The 20,778-nt window shown below is 37.4% G+C and overlaps 1 protein-coding gene across 7 annotated transcripts in view; it reads left to right on the top strand.

Moving 5' to 3' along the window:
• The window catches only part of RGS22 (regulator of G protein signaling 22), a 65,916-nt gene that overhangs the window by 17,022 nt on the left and 28,116 nt on the right, over positions 1-20,778 (top strand). For all 7 annotated transcript variants that reach the window (XM_088155004.1, XM_088154991.1, XM_088154999.1 and 4 more), the window contains 11 exons: positions 1,318-1,501; positions 1,946-2,102; positions 3,091-3,354; positions 3,470-3,713; positions 4,262-4,423; positions 5,317-5,488; positions 7,131-7,207; positions 7,717-7,822; positions 9,662-9,787; positions 11,356-11,457; positions 17,133-17,327. In XM_088155004.1, the coding sequence (XP_088011130.1) occupies positions 1,318-1,501; positions 1,946-2,102; positions 3,091-3,354; positions 3,470-3,713; positions 4,262-4,423; positions 5,317-5,488; positions 7,131-7,207; positions 7,717-7,822; positions 9,662-9,787; positions 11,356-11,457; positions 17,133-17,327 (1,789 nt within the window). The remainder of the gene's footprint in view (positions 1-1,317; positions 1,502-1,945; positions 2,103-3,090; positions 3,355-3,469; positions 3,714-4,261; positions 4,424-5,316; positions 5,489-7,130; positions 7,208-7,716; positions 7,823-9,661; positions 9,788-11,355; positions 11,458-17,132; positions 17,328-20,778) is intronic.

Here is a 20,778-nt window from a genome sequence, read left to right as displayed (position 1 = left end):
TTTGGAAGGACCTACCTCTATATCCCTTAAGGCTTCGTCTAGATGCAGATGACTGTAGCATGTTTTAGGGGTCTAAAAGGAGAGGCAGCCTGGAAGTATGGTTCACAAAACCCATGTTTGCTGATTGTAATGGCAGAGTGGTTACTGAGGTGCAGACTGCTACAGTAAAAAATTTTAAAATGTTTTTTATTTTCAATAACCTGGAGACTGCACTTAAGTTCAAGGGGAAATAAGTTTACTTGTGCAAAGAACAAGCAAACTGTGAGAGTGCTGAATTATACCTTTGTTACCAGCCTGCCTTACACATATCTGGGCCTCATGAAACAATAACTTTGATCTTCTTCTGTAGCAAACTCTTTGACCAAGCAGAGTTACCAGAAGAATTGCATAAAACCAACTTTAAGCATGTACCTAATTACAATTGACATCAGTAGTTCAAGCTGCTTTCCTTAATCAGAATCAAGATAAGTTCAGATGCTAAAAGGGGAACTTGCTTTTAAAGATGAAGACACCCTAACCCTAGAATTAAATCCTATTTGATCTCCAATAGTGGGCACAAATAAAACTGACCATTCACTTGGTTATAGGCTTTAGCATAGACTTCATCTTCCCTTCACATGTGACTTGGTTGGCTTTGTACTTCTTTCTAACTTAACTAAGTTCTGCCCAGTTCTTGAGGCCAGAGCATCCTTACTGTCGTGATGTGATTCTAAGATTGCCTTTCCTGAGCATTGTGAGGTTCACACTAACACAAAGCAGCACTGGAGAACTGTTCAGTATTATGAAATCCTCACAGAGCAGCCAGCTGAACATGAGAGTGCCAGCTGTCTTGTTATCCTCTGCAAGTTCAATCAGTGTGATCAGTGCTGTGGCATTCCTGCTGGAAGATTGCTTCTGTCAGGAACCAGAGATGTAGTATCTGATAGTATCTGCAATCTGGGACAATAGTTCAATTTTGGTGAATAAAACATCCAAGGGATTCTTGGCAGGGCTTGGGAATGCAGAGATAAATGCAAAAGCATCCTGAAAGAAGTATGCTGGTGAGCTGTGCAGTGGCAGTACTGGCATTTGCAGATGTGACAGCAGGTGAAGGCTGAAATAATACTTAGCTGGACTCAGTGATCCTTGTGGGTCCCTTCCAAATAATGATATTCTATAATTCCATTATTCTGTGAAAAAAAGCAGATAATGAAATTCTCTCTAGACATTTTTTTAGATAGATGATTTTTTAAAAATTGCCAATCTGTGGAGAAATCAACTGCTTCTCTGATTAAAACCTAAAAATAATTATTTTCTTGTCTCAACATTTAATTTCAGACTAGCTAAATTGATATCACAGGTAGAATGGAGCAAGACTGGCATTAATTTCATTATAGATAGTGACTACTCTCCGTGGATAAGGAAGCAAATCCCAAGTTCTCCCCCTCCTGAGGAGGATGACTCTTCTGAGGAGGATGACTCTTCATTGACTATGAAGAAGCTCTATGTATCACTTGGCGAGGTAAAATAAATATGTTTAGTGGGTGTAACATCAAGATAGATTGAGTGAATTGGGAAAAATTATTGTAACTGAGGTCACAACCTAATGGGACAACTGACTCTTGAGTAACCTAGTCTAGTGCAGGGGAGTTGGAAATAGATGGTCTTCAAGATCCTGTTCAACTTAAATAACTTTCTGATTCTCTGATTGTCTAAATAGGTTCTATATTCTAAGTTTTTTGTAATATAGAAGAAGGTTGATGAGTTGTAATACGGCTTAAACAGAAGCTCAGCTCATACAAGTATGCTCAGCTACTGTCATGCAGCTCTCTGCATTGGGAACTATCCTTACAAAAATCTACACAAACAGACTGCACAAAATTCCTATGGGCAGTAAGCTGTAGCTCTCTGAAATACTGCAATAAACAGAGAAATTTTAATTGTTCTATGAAACTTCTTTTCCTAGGCTACAGTTTCTCAGGTACAGGATTGGTTTACATTGGCAAAACAAGGTGATTCTGTGAAAACTACAGCTTCATCTTTGCATCCTGTAGTTTCTAGTAAAATTCAAGATACTCAGCATAAAAGAGATGAATCATTACCTGAAAAAAGTCCCCTTCTGGGTAAGTAACAAGGGCTCAACCCTGTGATTTATAAAAGGCCTTCTAAGGAATTGTTGCTAACTCCCCTTGTTGCCTTCTGATTATCACATGGTAGCTGAGGCTTCAGACAGGCAGTTGTTTCTTTCCATAGCTACAGCATTAAGTGAAAGTTTGAGCTAGTAGCCAAGTAATTTTGTGATAGTAGTAGTTTCTTTTCTTAACAGATCTTTGTCTCATAGAAATCTGTAAATTTCAGTTCAGTTGTTCTGGCTTTTTTGGGGGGAGAGGCATTCATATGTTTTGAAAGACTTTCTTGTCTGGATTCTTTGGGTATTTGATAGCATATGACCTGTTTCAGCCATCTTCTTAGGGTATTTATGCTGGGCACTTAAAGGTCTTTTGGCTGCCAATTTTTATGAATCTTGTAATAATTTGGAATCCTGTGTATCTTCAAATTTATTTGAAATTGTTTGGCAAGTTCCAGAGGTTCTGGGAAAGAAAATACAGAAGCACATATGGACATATACTTTATTGCACAGTCTTGCTTTTTTTGAGCTTTTTACTCAGTAGGAAGAGGAAAAGAAGCCTCAGCTCATATGTTAGGAACTCTCCATTCTCAGAAATGTATCTCTCTCTCTAATTGCTTCAGGTCCTGAGAAATGATTCTCCAAGTTTCATTTCTTGGAACTGTGTCAAGAGGCTATAGTTTTTATTTGTCAAGTGAAAACAAGTGAAATAGTTTAGAATTAAGAAAAGATATTTTAAATCACACTGATTTTTTTTTAATATCAACACATTTTGCCATATATAGTTAGGAAATTATGTAATTGCAGAGCAGGGAATCTCTCTGCCATGTTCCTAATCCCAGTGTCTGTCTGTGACAGTGGCCAGCACAGGTTAGATGTGGCTTATTTTCAGAGGAAGTTGAAAGGAATGTCTAACTAGTTAGACAAAGAAGCGGGTTACCTATCTAAGGAATGCCACAAACAGAGTTTCCTTTCCCCTTCAGGGATGGCATCTGCAAAAGCTGATGTTACCAGTGAGAGATCCAGAGAGGCTGAGGAAGGCTGCTCTGTGGCCATTGCTGCACCTCCTTCCCACACGAGGTCAAGAGTTTATCTAGACCCAAAATGGCACAGTGCAGCAAGAAAAGAAAATGAACAGGGAAGCACAACTTTTCAGACAGCAGAAGAACTCATACCAGCATCCTCTCAAATTGCAGTGAAGGAACCCATTTCAGAACTGACCCACAAGGCAGCTGCTGACATTGAAGGTAATGTGAAGTTCTGCAGAACATCCTCAAGTGTTTACACACAAGATAGCAAATAATGTATTTGCTCATGGTACTGCAGAGTCACTATTTAACCAAAGTTCTTCTCCACTTACAGCCTTGGGCTTCAAGGAAGATGTAAGAAAACAAGGTCCTGATCAAGTAAGCTTAAGTTCTGAAAGTGTTGGGCCAGACAGCAGGGCTGCCTGGTGTGTTAGTCATGGGACTTACGACACTGGCAACAGACATGAGTTTGAAAGATTCAAGAAGTTCATTAAAGGAACACTTGGGGAGAGGTACTGGTGGCTCTGGATGGATATTGAAAGACTAAAGGCTCTTAAGAACACTACAAGGCAACAAAGGTACTTCCCATTATTTAACAGTTACTCCCATTGCTTTAATACTTGTAACCTGGATAGATCAATGCAAGTTTTGAAATTTGAGATACGTTGTAATGTTTGAATAAACAGACACAACTAAATGTGAGTCCTGACAAGGTTTGGAATGCCTCTGCTGAAGCTGATAAAACTCTTTTTGCAGAGTCATGTTTGCAAAGCTTACATGAAGTCAGAATTATCATCATATTAAGGCTGTGTTAGAAAGAGGTTTGGAAAACAGACAGCAACACAAAGAAACTAAAGAATAAAATAAGTCAAATTCATAAGTAGGACCTCAGTATGACAAACTGCTTTAATGAAAGATCCTACTGGATTCAGATAGCCTATTCTACAGCACTAGATGTTTTGTCTTATGCACAACCTGTCTCTAATTTGTGGAAAAAATATTTTGGCTTCTGCCGCTTGCAATTAAAGACATGTTGCATGGCAGCAGTCTAAGCAGTAGGATGAACTGTAGTCAGTTCTGTACAGCATTTGATACATGCTTATGTGACTATTTTTGTTGACTGCAGGCAACTCAGTAAGATGAAAAAACTGTACCTACTGAGTAGTGGAGACTATTTCCTCAGTTCAGAAGTGTTGCTCAGACTTGAACTACTACATGGAGATCAGTGGAATATAATGCATTTAAGACAGATTCAGCCTGAAGTACTGAAACCACTACTTCTTTACTGGTATGCAAAAATGGATGTGAAATAGAATTCTATTGTGTAATAAACATCCATTTTCTTTGATAAGCCTATTATTTCATGTCATTTATCCTAGTGCAATTATTAGAAGCAATGTCATTGTAAGTACTAGCATATGAATTTTTGGCAGACCTAAACTACACTGCAATCTGCTGAGAAGCCAGGCAGATCTGCCTTTATGAGCCCTTGCTATTTTTCTACCAGAGAATCTGAACTGCTTTGTGGATCTCTGCCTTGGGTAATGTTCAATTAAAGTTTAGTCTGCAGGACAGGGAAACCCCTCCAGGCACAGAAAGTTAATTCTATTCTAACCTGTTCCCCATACTGCCTTCCCCAAATTCTGAGGATGCTCTGTGTATATATCTTCATGGGATTTGAGCCTGAGACTTTACTGTTCAATGCCTGTCATATAAAATGTCTTTTACATATTACTGCTTTAGTGAGGATATAAAATCTAACCTATTTCCAAAATATGGGCTAAATTTTTGAAGGTGTTCTCTCCTCCCCAGGGGGGTTAAACAAATTCCAGGCACAAAAAAATACCTGCAATTATGGATCTTCACATGACTTATGGTCTCTGTTCTGGCTACAGTCCTTTCCTATGCTTTGCTGTAGGATGGATGGGGCATACCTTCTTGCAGACTGATAGAAAGGCAACTGTTTGTAATGGTGCAGAATTTGCAACCTAAGTTTACTTATGTGTAGTTTGATTTTAGATTTGGAAGCATGCAATATCTAAACATACCTTTAACACTAGCTGATTTTTAATCTTAGATGCATATAGCACCATATCTTGGTACAGTAAGAAAAAAAGCAGCCAAATAGCCCAGTGTTTCGTTATTTTGGAAAGTTCTACTTATTACCATTTTTCTCCCTAGGGGTCCCAGATTTTGTGTCACTCATTCAACAGCAATAGATGCTGCCAGTGCAAAACTGAAGTTCTGGCACACATGTCAAGAGAGACCGAGAGTGGACATTGATCCTTTCCCACAAATAGTATCATTGTTACCATTGTCCCAGAAGTCTGACATACCACCTTCCCTTCTTCAGGTAAGTAGGATCGCAACATTGGAAAACAAAGTTTTGTCCCATCAAAAATAATGACAAAACTCCTTGAATTCAATGGAACAAGAACAAGGTACTTGACTTTATAGGAAAGATTTAGCAAGCTGGTATATTGAAGACAGTTATATAGAAAAATGCAATAGAATTTGATTATATTTCATGCAACAAGTTTTATAAATTGAGGCAAACTTTCTTCTTAGTTGCACCCTGGCTATTTCCTAAGTCCTTTGGATAGATATTTTAGCTTGAAGTTCTCAGAACTGCAAAATAAAGTCTTTAGCAATGCAGCTTCATCACTCAACCTTGTCTTAATCCAGAGTAATTCTTACAACTTCACTGCAGTTAACCTGGATCTATTCCTCATGTCTGTAAAAAAGGCAGAATTCTGCTCATTTGCTATCACTACAGCCGTTCAGTCAGCTACTTGTGGATTTTGCTTTCCACAGAGGGCTATGAGCCACTCTACAGACCTTTTCACAGTTTGTAGCTTTCAGGTGGCTTTCAGTTCACTTTTGTCTCTTTCTTCCTTGTAAGCCTGAGTGGGAGAGGTAACTGCACTAAGAACTACAGGTTTTCAGCAATACAGTGTTAAGCCTCAGGATATGTGGTACTTGGAGAATGTGGATTGAAACTGATTCCAGTATCAAGAACTGTATAGGCTATGCCACAGATTTGTCAGCACTCACCTCTGTTACTTTAGGTTGGATAGTTTGGGACTACAGTTATTTTCTTTGAAATCTGTTTCGTGGAGATAATGGAGGAAAAGAGTAGTATAGATTTCCTCTTTAGAAGAAACTGCATTCAGAAGCCAGGTTCCTGTTGATCATGGCAGAAATGGGAGCAAGAAGCACCTGTGTCTTAGAGTGACCAGTACACAAGGTGTGCTAACAAGCCAGGACTAGCTGTAGGTCAGGCAGACAGGAACCTGCAGGTTTTCCAGTCCCTGTTGAATTTGACAAAAATTAGGACCTGGTACCACGAACATCACAGAGTCAGCTGATGGCCCATTTCTTGCTCTTATTTTTTTCCCATGAGAAATTTTGACTTTTGAATCTTCTAGCTACCATGTTCCTGCAAGAGCTTAGAAAAAGCAGCAGCTCTGGGTGAATCTCTGAATGCAATTGGCATCTCCAAAACGTCAGAGCGTGATTTTGTTCAAAATAATAAGTGATGATGCAGCAGAATGATCCTTTTCTCTCCCAGTCTGAGTGATTGTATCTCTCTTACAGTGAGCTGACTTAAGATAATCTTCCTAAAGTTCCACAAAACATGTTCACATGCCCTTCACCTGACATCCTCTGCAGTTCTGTACAATGTGCTTGTAGCATATTTCTGCCTGTTAAAAATGCATTTTCTAAGCTGTAGTGGTAATTAAGGTATGCTGAAAAATCTTGAAAAATATTCAGAAATTTTTGCAACTTGCCATGTTCCATATTGTGATTGACAAGGAAGAATACTCCTGAAAACCCTTGACTGTTTTTGACCAGTTAATGAGAACATGTTAAGAAACCACAAAGGTGGAAAAATAATTAGAATTGCCTTATTTTTCTGTAATGTCTTTTACAAAAGTAGAACAAACTCACCAACAACTTTATTAAAACTAGCCAAACCAAATTTCTCTTTGAAGATATCATCACGATTACCACCTACTCTCACAAGAAGTCAGATTCTCCAAAGAGATGCTATTTCTAGCAGTAGAATGTGGTAAGTACTAAAGTCCCTTGTGTATCTTTCTGCACAGCAATATACCTCAAGTATTTATGACAGTATTTTAGATTCTACTGTTTTCATTAATACTTTTAAAAATACAAGTATCTGCTTAGTGAAGCACAGTTATGGTACAGATTGTTTATATGGAGAATTCCTCCCTGTCTGATTAGTTTCTTGCTTGTTTATACCACAACACAAAAGGTTTATTACCCTAAATACAAGTGTTTTCTCTTATATAATAATTTATATTCTCTACATTAATATTCTTTTAACCCATCTCAAATGCTAACCCTCAGAGTCGTGCTATGCCAATGATTTCCACAGGGTAATATGAAAAAGGTATTCTACATTTTTTCATTATACATTTGGACTCCATGTACTTTTTCCTCTACTATTCACTGTGTCATTACATCACTTTTCTGCCCCTTCTTACTTATTTATTCTATAAGCAGCCCTAGATTTTTCTTAAATATGTATTGAAAATTTTTTTGTTTGTGATCCAGGCCAATTTCAGTGAGCACAGATATGATTCATAGCTTAGCTCTGGATGGGTCCAAAGACTCAAAATACCAGGGTCTTAGAAAATACACCTATGCTGAGCTGCTCCATGTAAGTATGACTTGAAAATATAAGTTGTCTTGAATCATGAGTTAAAACACTTTATTCTGCCGTATGAATTAGACAATAATGGGTAGAAATTGGTTTCATTTTATGTATGTCAATTCTTTATGCAGAGGTATCATTAGAATGTCAGCATTTTCTCTGTTGTATCTGTCACCTATTGGATAGGAAATCATGGCACACACAGAGGTTTATTTTCACTAGGAAGTGTTGATCTTCTCCATAGTGACCATGTGTTCAGTAGGCTGTTATGGAAAACTCTCTGGATAAATGCTTCAGTGGAATCATTGACTAGGAAATTATATCAGACTTACAGTGAAAACTGAATCTGCCTTAGAAAGTCATTAAAATTGTAACATTCATAAAAGGAAAATGGTTCATTTGTACAATCCCTCTATTGCTTGTGTACTTCATTCTTTCCTTTGTTGAATTATTGCCTGCTAAGCAAGTCTTCAGTTGAGCAAACCTCAGGAGAGACTCAGGAGTTCATGCACAGATGAACTTTTTCTCGATAACTGTTAAAATACTGATAAAATGAAACATGAGATGCCAACATCCGGCAATCTAAAATATATCCAAAACCTTCCTCATTTGTGGAATGGTCTCAAAACAGTCTGCTCTTTCAAGGAAGTATTGATACCCAAAGCCTTACAACTAAAAGGAAAAAAACATAAGAAACCCTACTCACATGTGCATGGGGTTTGCTGAGCACTTGAGCACATGCTTGTTTGTTTTGCACTTCATAATCACACTTTATTTATTACTTCACTGCTATCATTTTACTTCGTTGTTTTTGACAGAATAAAAGGTTAGTCTTTGCAATTAGGGGACATTTGTAGTTAGGAATGTATATTCAGCAAAAATTCACACCATGAACTATTAGTTTTTATACATCATATGCAGTTTCCCTCTTACTGACAGAAGAGAATATTATGCATTTACACTGGTTAGACTGGAACCTACAGTCAGGACCTCACAATTAGCCATCACAAATATGATGCAAAGGGGAATGCAGGGATTCGTAGTTTAAGGTCATACTGGGGAAGAAGATCTTCCTACTCTGCTTCAGAAGTCTGGTTTCCTCCTGCCCTTCTCCATCCTTGTCACTATTTGGAAAGAAGCAAATTGCCAGCCACCACACTCATCTGCTTCCACTTCTGCTATCAGAGACAGAAAATTGCCATAAATTCTCTCTTGTGATCATCAGAAGCTAATTTACTTACAGAAGCCTCTTCTGGCTTCTCTGGGAGCATTGATAAAATGGATATATTCTTCCTCAAATGGTGTAGGAGCTAGCCATAGTAAGGAGCATAGATTTCTGGCTCCCTAAATTGCTTGTGATTTTGTTGCTCATGTCAGTGGTGTAACCCCAGAAGATGTATCTTTTGTTCCATGATAGTTAAATGTTTTGAATCTTGACCAAATAGCCACCTCTTAACTCTTAATTCAAAACACAGTAGCCTGAGCTGAGACAGCCCTCGACAGCTAACTGATGTTGTTGAGTATCACTGGAATTTCTCAGAGCTAAAGACTTAATGACAGAATTAAGGCCAGGTTTGTTTTTCTGTTTTAAGTATTGAGGAACCACCTAAGGGATGCTATGATCACTTAGCTATTCTGCATGTCTTCAATCATCAGATTTATTCCATTGGATGTGAATATTTAGTGGGAAAATGGTGTGGATATGTAGTAGAAAATGGAGTCTACTTCCTTTGGAGGAAGATACTAATTGAACACACTTCATGGCCCTCCATTGCAATGTAGTGACATTTGAAAATAAAGAAAGCCTGTTATTCCTTGCTGTGTAACTATGTTTTATTTGTCCAGGCAAAAACTGCTGCTGGCAGTGTTGTCTTCAGGGGACCAGGAATTGAAAGCATGCTGCAGTCTCTTTATTTGGAGAACAGAGCAGGCTACTACTTCACACAATTCTGTGAGAACTCAGGCAATAAGGTATGAATATTTTCCTGCTCTGTAATAATTTAGTCCACAGTTGACTGAATGCCAAGTTATAGAGGGCAGCCAGACTGAAAAAAAAAGAAATGGAGAAAGAAAGATTGATGACTGGATGAATTATTACTTGTGAGACTTCAATCCCTCAACAACAATAAACTGTTCACGTATATATGCAAACTAATGACAGGTCTTAACCAAGCTGTCAGATTCTTACTGTCTCAAACCTATTGGAATTCTTATTGTACCATCAGGGATTTAAAAAAAGACTAACAATTTAAAAAAATTAACCTTTAACTTGGCAGGGGAAAAAAAAGAGGTCTTAACCCACAAAAACCATTTTTAAAAAAGATGGGAAATCTGCTGTGCTACTACTCACGATAACCTGATTTCTTCTTACTTTTTGGTTGATGTGCAAAACCTCCAATATTTTTTAAACGTTCTTATGCTTCCATGAATCTCCTTGGATTTCTGAGACACATAACACTATTTCTTCTATGTAGTCAGCAGATCTGTCATTCATTGCTGGGTGTAAATTGAGGATTGAATTGAAGCAAGTTATGAATATTGAGTTAGTGTTAAGTGGCTTTGCAGAAAAATTGAGTCTTTAGGGGAGGTTTGAATGCAATCAAGATGGACATCTGTTTCACCACTAGCACAACCCAGAATCCAGCAGCAGTAGCTAGAAATGCCTCTGGCTTCTAGAAGGCAGAACACAATGTTTCCAAAGCTGAACACCTTCAGCTAAAAATATTAGATGTGTATGGACAGAAATCTAAATGAAATAAACTTATTTTTTCATTGGAGATAGGCAACCACCCATGTGTCTCTAGCCTTTCCAGGTGCCAGACTGCTTTCAAAGTTATTTGCTTTAGGTTCTTTCTTCAGCTGTGAGGCCTATTTCATTCATATTCCAGGTCTGGAAGGCTACAGTTTGTGGAACAAAGTTTCCTACTCCTACCTTTTTGGAACACATTCTTTATTGGTTAGTGATGGGGGTTTCAGGGTATTTTTAAGCTCTAAACCCCCTAAACAGGATGAAAATGGAGGACTAGGGGAAAGATCTAGACTTCTGAAAGATCTTTTGCTGTTTGTTTGAATTTATGAAATGACACCAAGTCTCTGGTCTCAGAAATGCATGTAATAAAAATGTAATGATAATCCAATTATGTCAAGTACACAGTGTTTAATTATTTTGGTTATTGCTGCAAAATGCTATTTTACCATGGCACAAACTCTGCAAGTCCATTATTAGCATCACTTCTTTAGCACTGGCTTTATGCCACTGAAATGTGGTTACTCTTCAAATGTTAACTACAGTGTTAACGATTTTAAATGGCCAATTATGCATAAAGGATACAATAAAAGAGTATCACTGTGAGGATGCTGTAAAATACGTTGTCCTTCTGCCAGTATACAGAAGTAAGAGCAGACTAAATGCATCTTAAATTGAGCTTGATTTATGATGACCCCAAGGAGCTAAATAATTACTTGCATTGCAAAAATATTTTTTTTTATAAAATTGTGATATTTGGGTAGCAATAACTTACAATATTTTTCACCTCTAGTTGTGGAAGAACTGCGTGTACTTTTGGTTCGACCTACAGGCTTATCATCAGCTTTTTTACCAAGAAACACTTCAACCTTTTCAAATATGCCAGCAAGCCCAAGTAAGTTGTAAATAATGAGTTTTTCTTTCAAAAATACATTTATTCATTCCCTTCACAAATGCATTTGTACAGCGTAAAGACTAAAAAGAAGATAGAAAATTTTCCAAATCTTGACAACCCACACCAAAGTAAATCTGTGTTGTGGACAATAAAAGAAGCTCTTTGGATTGTTTCCATGGAATTTCTTGATTCAAACATTAAACATGCATAGTTTGATTTCCAGGCTCTGCAGCCTGTTCCCAGTTTTATCTATTATACTCAGTTTACCTAAACTCCCTTTTGCTACACTACATTATATTTGGAAATCGTCTGCTTAGTGTTGACATCAGAGTATTTTTTCTGAACTATCTAATTGTGCTGTACGTTTCCTTCCATCTCCTGTGTGGGTTAGAATTGCAGATCTCATAGTACAGACCTCAGCCAATGACCTCAATAATGAAAATTGATCTTTGCTAGCCCTGTTAAATTTTATGATTTTCAGGGCATCATTATTATCTTTACCATGGTTGTCATCCCCCTAAATAGATCCTTACACTCTCATTTAATGTTAAGTGGAACTGATATTTCCTATAAAAGAGTATTTTAATTGAACATGCACTTAGCCCACAATGGTGCTGAAGGCAGAGTAGCATGAGTCCATCAGGGAAAGAAACTGCAACAGTGTGATATTATTAGAAGAACTACAAGGAACTTTTAAAATCACTTTGTGAAACTTCAGTCTGATTTTCCTCTATAAACCTTGTGTAGGAGTATATCCTATCTGCATATTTCAATTTTTACTGTAATAGAGCAAAGCTACTTCACATATCATTGGAAAAAGTATCTGTAGAGAGCAGGTGAGAGTAATCTCTTTATATGGCATGTTCCTGAATGTCTGGACATTCTGGACATCCTTGAATTTGTCTTCTTTTCCTTCTTGGAGGTTTTACTGGGAAAATGACAGAATTTTGCATATTTGTCCAGAATTCTCTTCTGAATCAGTGTTATTTGTACAGAAACTCCAGGCAGAGGCCAAGGCATGGATTCCTCCCTCTCTTGTCTCATACTGGATGAACTGAACTGCTAGCCTATTTAGTTGTTTTCCCCTCCAGCTCTCCTTGTGGCCTGAGGCTGTGGGCAACTGAATGTCCCCTTAAGTCTGACTGTCTCCTGCATCTGTCCATTCCTGTGTGTGGCTGGGCACCTCCTCACAGCAGATATGCAAGGTGACCATATCTATTCTGCATCACCATTTTCCTATGTGTTTTATTGGAGGCCAAAGCTTAGCTTATAAACCCTGATGGTTTTTATTTTGGTTTCATTTCACACCAGTTTCCATTCTTTTGCAGTGTTTGAATGGCTGAAAATGTAAGGCCCAGGTTTTTTGTACTAATCTTATTTCCAGTGCTGGCCTGGTGGTGACAGCAGAACATCGTGCAATCAGTGTTACCAGGCAATTGCAGACAGTACACACACATAGCCATGAAAGTAAATACATCACAACGAAATATGTGAAACTGTTCCATTAGCATAACTAACAGCTGAAATGTAACATAACAAATCAACACATGTGCTGCAACATTTGGTATCATTCTCAAACTTGCCTTTTAAGGCTGCAGAAAAATTACACTTGTTTTCATTGGAACACCGTAAAGAGTCAAGCTGCAACCAATCTACAGAGTCTGCTTACAGAAGGGATGCCTTCCCAAATTCTGCACTCACCTTTGGCACAAGAAGGCAGTCATTGCAAATACTCCTAAGAGAATGTGAATCTGATTCACATGACACATTGTCATATATATTTTACTCTTTATTACAGAAAGAGACACGTAGAGACTAACAGAGTGTTCCATATGTGTGCTGCCTGCTTCCTGTCAGAAACAAGAACAAACCTTGATTGTTGTGTATCTGCTACTCATTGTTTCCTTTGTTAGGCATTGCTATCTCAGCTTTATGATAAAGTAATAAAATGCTTTCCAAGGTATATATGCATTCACCTGAGGAAAGAAACTACAGTGAAAATGAAATCTGATAGATAAGAATAATGACAAGGTCTGGTAATCATCCAGGAACATACATAGTTATTCACTGTAAACATATGCACAGGAATGTAAAAAAAATTGAAAATAAAACCAATAAAAAAATATAATGTTGAATTTTAATTTTAAAAAAAGTTATTTAGAATGAGAAAATTTAAAACAGTTGTAAGAAATACAATATTTTAATGCTAGAATCAATTTAGATAAAGGGAGTCCTCATTACTGTGGACTTTTGGGGTCAAATACAAGATTTATGTTAGTGGGAAGTGATGATGGCGGTTAAGGCAGTTTAGCCTCTCTGTTTAACACCAGCCAGTGCATTGCATTCTTCCATCATATGATTCTGCCAAGCAGCTGCACAAGCCCCTCGTTTAGATCAGAGCAATATCCATTTCTTTGGGCAGCAGTACAGCACACTTGGACTTAAATCTTTCTCTAATTTCTTGCTTCACTCCAGTAATTCTGAAATTGCTTATCAAAGCCTTCTCATCTGGGGATGAATTCACACCAGAACCCAAGGCCTGTACAATCCCTGTTTTGGAAAGTCATAAATGAGGCCAAAGTCTTAATCTGAATTTTCTAAGGATTTTGTATAATCAGGTTTGTGCAATTGTGAGTAATTCCAATATGCAAACTGAACCAAATTTCCAGATAAGGTTTTGGGTTCAATCCACCACATATTTATATTTTTAGGAGAATTTATAACTGGCAGGTAGAAAAAATTCTTGTGTTTTTCAACAGGAACAAAACAATGAATCAACAAAGATTGATATGCACTTGATGTCATATGCTTCAGATTTTTGTATGTATTTGTTAACCTGTAAGTTCATTTAATATAATTTTTCCTGTTGATCCCTTAGGAGATTGACCAATATAACAGTTTCGATATTCCACTGTGAATGAGAAAACCTCAGGAATTCCATCATACAGGAATAAAAAGAGGATATGATTATTACTTTTTATAAAATGTGACTTACAAACTGCATTGCCCAGTGTTGAAGGCTGTGAACAGATACTTTTCCTCTTTTTTGACATGTCTAGAACTCTTCTCAGTTGTTTTTCCTGCAGTCCTTGCAATTGAATCTGTGCAGATCTACAGATGCATCTCAACTCTGTGCAAGGGACACAGGGATGAAAGCTACCTCTCATTTCTCTCCTATCTGCAAGTGCATGTATTCACTAACTTGGTCTAATCCCATTGCAATGGATTCTTATGAGAATTCAACGAAAAAGATGCCAAATCCTCTGACACTGTAAATGTGCAGCCTTCAAATGAAGAGGCCATAATGATTGCACCACTGAGGGCCCAGTTCTTTGAGTTTGGAAAAGTGCATTCGTCTGGCTAGCTTAACTCTAAATTTTTGCTTCAGTATTGCCAGCCCTAACTATTGGTTCAGGAGAAAAATATCTGTCTTTATTATGTTCTGGTTTTGCATGTGAAATTATAAAGAAAGAAAAGAAAGAAAGAAGCTCTGCAGTCTACAAAGGCAGTCCCTAATGTGGAAATATATTACAACAGTGTTCATGTGAGCAGATTGTCAACAGCTTTTGGTCAACATTTCTTAGTCTGGGCAATTTCTGACTTAGTGGGCTGATATTTTTTGCCAGCTCTAAAGAAGAGTAGCAAATATACTCAACATATTTAACACAAAATCATAGGGGAAGGGAATTTCAGCCAAGAAACTAGTAATGTGTTTGTTTTTATTTTATTCTTAAAACTATGCTCAAATGATCACTCATTTAAGGAACTAGGTTAATTTGTGCTTTTTACTAATTTACAGATCTCTTGTGTGGTAAGTCATAACAGGTGGAGCAACGTAGTCCTAATGACAACTGAAGTAGTTAGCCCTTTTTTAAAAAGACTATTTTTAAAGATACCACATCTTGATATCACTGGACTTGTCCCTTCTAATTTGGCTAATTTTATACATTAAATGTTTTGGACCAGAATTAACATGATTTAACTGAAAGTTTCCTAGCGTTTGGACTCTTCAAAGTAACTTTCAGCTTTTGAAATCACTGAATCTAATTAGAGCTGTTAAATTTAAATTTGAATGTACTTAGGGATTTACTGAGAAGGGTTTAATTTAGGATAAATGTGGTCTTGTTTTCAGGTAAGACTCTTCCTATGGATGTTCTATTTCTCTTACACCTTGCACCTGTGTATTATTATTGCACTGATAACAATAGGCACAAACCATCTTTGTTTGTACTGAAAATGTACAAATGTGGAAAGAGTGTATAATCCTGCATACACGATAAATACAGTAATCATAGCAAGAGCTAACTGGGGGATGAATGTCAGCTATTGTAGCCCTAAACTCCTCAGTGACCTAATAGCAGGAGAATCTAAAGGGTTTGCTTCAAATTGTTAAGGTCCAAGATAATGGGGATATACTCTATTACTGTTGCTGTTTGAAAGAGAGGGTCTAATAAATCAACATTTAATTTAAAACAAACAGAAACATAGTTATTTAACGTACTCAAACATTCTCCCCTTGTACTTGAAATTTAAGCATACCAGTGTTTTATTACTGCTTGAAAACAGAGTAAACATATTATTGTCCTCTCTTCTATTGCTTTGTTCATCTGCTAGTTACAGCTGGATTTTAGCAACATAGGGAAAATGAGAATTATCAGAATCCTGAATTCTTCATTGTCAAACCTGTGTGATAATTAATAGTGAAAATGGACTTGTCAGTGCTCTGCTAGAGAGAAATTCTGATTTGTGCTACTAATCTGGTCCCTGACTGTATGTTTGAAATATAGTTAGACTTTCACAATATGAAAAGGAGAAAATATAAGGATATGAAATATATTTTGGCAGCATATTTTTTCACTTGAGTTCCTAGCTGAAGTCAGAATCATGAAGTTTTAGAAAGCTATTCTGGAATATCCTCTTCCAAGATATTCCTGGGTATAAAGTGTTTTACTCTGAGATTTCAATGTTCATTTTCATAACATAATTTAGACAAAACATTTAGAAAATAAGAGTTTTACATAGTGGACTGTATAAAAAGAATTGAAACATTACTCTGTGCTTCAAGGATGTGCTGTTAGGCAGAAGGAAATATCCTCCAGGTTCGGTGCTCTGCTCCTTGTACATATTGAATGACAAACTCTGTGCTTCAGATAGGAAGCATGTTGTGAAATTTGTTTTTGTGAGGGCTTAGACCTTAGCTGTGCAGTGGTATCTCCTGCACAGATCCTGTACTATAATAAGAGTCTCACCATTGCCAAAAAACTATCTAAGACAACCTCTACACAGAATGAAATTGCATAATTTTTCATTAATTTTAACATCAAATTTACAAATTATATCTCTTAGAAGATGCCTTCACTAATTGGCCCAGAACATATTCTGTAAAACAACAGTGTGACTTCATGAAGAGTGCAGTTGCTGTAATAATTGTGATTATCTGAATATAAGTATCAGCCAAATATACCCAAGTGAAAATTGCATTAACCATTATAACAAATAAGAATAAAAATGGCAGGGAGATCCATTATGTCAGTAACTGAATTTTGGACTAATACTAGTTCCAAACATACAGCAGGGCAGTAGGGGACAAATATGCATTAATTCTCTTCTTCAAGGATCAGTAACCATTGAAATGGATGATGGCTAAGATACAGTTTTCTTCTGTTTTACTGTAGTTCCTTTATGCAACTTACATTGCTCCATCTGCCAGCATGGACACTGGACTTCATCAGAATAAGAAAAATATGATTTATAACAAAATTGATCCAGCTTTTGAGGACCTTTTTGACCCAGCAGAGGAACATATCCTCACTATTCTGCTGGAACCGTGGATGAAGATGGTGGAAGCAGACAAATACACTTATAGAAAGGTAATATCTGGATGACACCATGAAAAATTCTTATTTCAGGGAAGAAAATCACAAGAGCATTCATATGCAACCCTGTTGTATTTATACTCAGGAAGGGAGAAGTATGACAAGATGTTTTACTTGCTCCTTTATATTCTGATATGTGGAAATAGGCTCAGCTTCTTGTGGAGAGCAGACTTATCTGAAAGGAAGGTGTGGGCTTCATAGACTCCTTGGCCTGTGAATTGGAGAGGAACACATCTTGCTATGGTAAAACTTATCTTAGCACTCAGGAAGTTTCATGTTTCTGCAATCATACCATTGGTCAGAAGCAATTTTTTTATGATGGATTGGTCACAAGCCTTCTATATTTTTAATGATAAGCACATAGTAAGGTGTTTTTTTAGAGTGTCAGTGCAGTGATAGTAGGTATTTCTGGTGTTTAGAATTTAAGTGCAGCTACTGCTTAGCATAGAGGAAATGTGATATGGTGATTCAGCTGTATTTTCCCCAAACACTTTTTAGATTGCTACTTTAAAAAAAGTGGCTCAGAGGTGTACTCAGTTTTAATCCCAAAATGTTCTGAAAGCTTGAATTGAGCATGCTCGTGGAGGTCAGAGGAGACGGTTGCAATCCTGACTGTGCCTTTGACAAATAACAACAAGAAATGCTGATGACAGAGGTGGACGCTGTGGCTCTCAGTTCCTTGTAAACTTACCTACAAGTTGCTAGCTGTAGGTCAAACTCCTTCTGGGTGCCACAATACGAAAAAGATACAAAGCTATTGGAAAGTGTCCAAAGGAGGGCTATGAAGATGGTGCAGAGCCTTGAGGGGAAGCCTACGATGCTTGAGGTCACTTGTTTGGGCTGGGGAGGAAGAGACTGAGTTGGTCTACAGGCACTAAACTCTTTTCTGTTGTGCCCAGGGACACCCAAGGGAATGGCCTGAAGTTGTGTCAGGGGAGGCTTAGGCTGGATAGTAGGAAAAGTTCCTTCACCCAGAGGGTGACTGGGCACTGGAACAGCTCCCCAGGCCACACACCAAGCTTGACAGAGTTCAAGAAGTGCTTGGACAATGCTCTCAGGCACATGGTGTGACTCTTGGGGATAGTGCTGTGTAGGATCAGGAGCTGACTCAATCCTTGTAGGTCCCTTCTCACTCAGGATACTCTATGATTCTATGATTCTAATTTCAGTCTTTAGCATCTCTCTCTTGAATATAGGAGAAACTCACAGTGGGAAATCAGGAGATAGAGGGCAGGAAGTTAGTTCTTGGTCCTGTTTTTCTTCACTTGACCTTAGATGAAGCTTCACCAATCTATAGGAAATTATCATCACTTATTGCTGATATTTCTGTCGGCTTTAATAACATTCGCACATTGCCCCTTGCAAAAATGTTGAAATCCTTTTGCAGAAATTTTGTAGTATAGTATATTTTTGGTTCTATCTCATATGTGCATGTAAGAACAAGCAGATGAATAGATACCTAAAATCAAAGTTGAGAATGGTCTTCTAAGCCTGTTAGGTGGTAGCCAGTATTAAACATTTAAGAACGGAGTATAAGGACAGAAAAGAAACATACAACCACATTTGGCATTTTGCAACCAAGGAAGTTAATGGAAGAGAGGTCTTACCCACATTTTTGATTTTAATAGTCTTTGATGAAGATTTTTTTCCCCCTATGGGTTTCTGTAAAATGTATCTTGAGTGATATATCTTCAGCTTCACTGTAGAAGTGGGTTTCATGGTTTAGTCAAGCAATAAGAGGAGAAAATGCATATGTTGATTTATTTGCAAACTCCTCCCTGATAATTTCACCTGGTGCCCTAGTTCTGTATGTCATAAGGAACAAGTGAACAATTGTTATCGTTTCCTATTCTCAGTGTTGTTGTGCTTTTACAAGTTTCCATTATTTCCCAATTCAATTAGATCTCCTTGAAACTCAAGAATCCTAGACACTTTGACCTCTCCTCCTACAGAAGATGTTCCATATCTTTGTTGCACTTACTGCCCCATCTGTATGTGTTATTTTATGTTCTTTTAATGAGATGCAAGCAATACTCAAAATCTGGATGCAGTAAGGATTATCCAGTGGCAGAACCATGTTTTCTGTTGAGCTCTTTGTCTGTTCCTAATTGTTCCTATAATTCTAATTGCCTTTTGACTCCTGGTGAACTTTGAGTGGATGTGCAAAATGTAAGCTAATAGCCATCTGCAATGATTCCAAGATTTTCTTCCCAAGTAATAACTACTAATGGAAAGCCCTAATTTGGAGCTCACTGGAATGACTTAATGTTTATTATCGTTGAATTCAGCTGGCCTTTTATCACGCAGATGCTAAAGTGTCCTGCTATCCTGCAGCTTTTCACAGTCAATTTAATTTTTTGCTCTGTGGAATCATTTTGCAAACTTTGTTGTCTCCTCACTCACCTCCTTTTCCAGATAGTTTCTGAATGTTTAAAAAACAACCTCAGTGCAGGTCCCTGTGAGACTCCAATAGGAACCCCACCCATAATGAAAGTTATTTATTTCTTTGGGTTTGATTTTCTACCTTCTAATTAATTCACGAGGGGACTTTCCCTCTCATCCTGTGATAACAAAATATTCTTTAGAAACTTTGAGAAACTTAGTGAAATGAAATACAGTAATCCAAACACATCTGTAAAATATTTTCTTTGCTTTTCAACTTCTTTTCTAACCTTTCAGATAAATTATTTTTTCTAAACTATTTCAGCTATAATTCTTTATGACCTGCAGTGCACCTTGGAATTGATTGATACTTTTCATGAATCTGAAATTTTATGTGCTTTCTATCAGACTAGCTTTAGTCTTTTGTAACTGCGTTGTTTTCTGTGCGTACTTTTTATAAGAATTGTCTAGTGTCTATTGCCGGTCCTCACTAAGTCATCAGCACAGCCGAGGGTTCTTATACATCGTTTCTGCATAAAAATGAGTCTGTATTTGAGCTCTCTATTTTCACTGCTTCTAATGAAAAGTAAGAATTGAAGAGATATACTTTTCCTTTCAGTTAATATGTGTGTGAGTTTATATCTCCTTGAGTTAACCACAGGATAATCTATCGCCCTTTCAGTTTGGAGGATATGTTACTTTGCAAGTGAAGTTACGTGCAGACTTCTCAGTGCTCTAATAACACAAAGATCTTAATCCGAGCACGAAAAAATAGCTAAATCCTTTTGACTGCACAATACAAGTGTTTGTGAAGAGTTATAATACACAGGCATAAAATGACCTGTTCTAGGAGGCACTAGAGTCTCTTTGTACTAGGTGCAGGCTGATAGTTAGGCACACTCCTTCCCAAGCACAAAGACAACGTCTGCTTTGTATTTTGTTCAATCCCTGGCTCGACTCTTCCCCTTTGTTCTACTCTATAGCAGGATATGTTTGGCCCATAATGAAACAAGATATTTTATCAAGAATTAGGTGAGTCCAAAATTGTTTACTTGGGACACGT

Source organism: Sturnus vulgaris, chromosome 1 (assembly GCF_052056855.1).
Source record: "Sturnus vulgaris isolate bStuVul1 chromosome 1, bStuVul1.hap1, whole genome shotgun sequence".
In the NCBI taxonomy this organism is placed as follows: Eukaryota; Metazoa; Chordata; class Aves; order Passeriformes; family Sturnidae; genus Sturnus; species Sturnus vulgaris.
The sequence above is the reverse complement of the archived record's forward strand: the minus strand, read 5'-3'. Positions and strand labels throughout refer to the sequence as shown.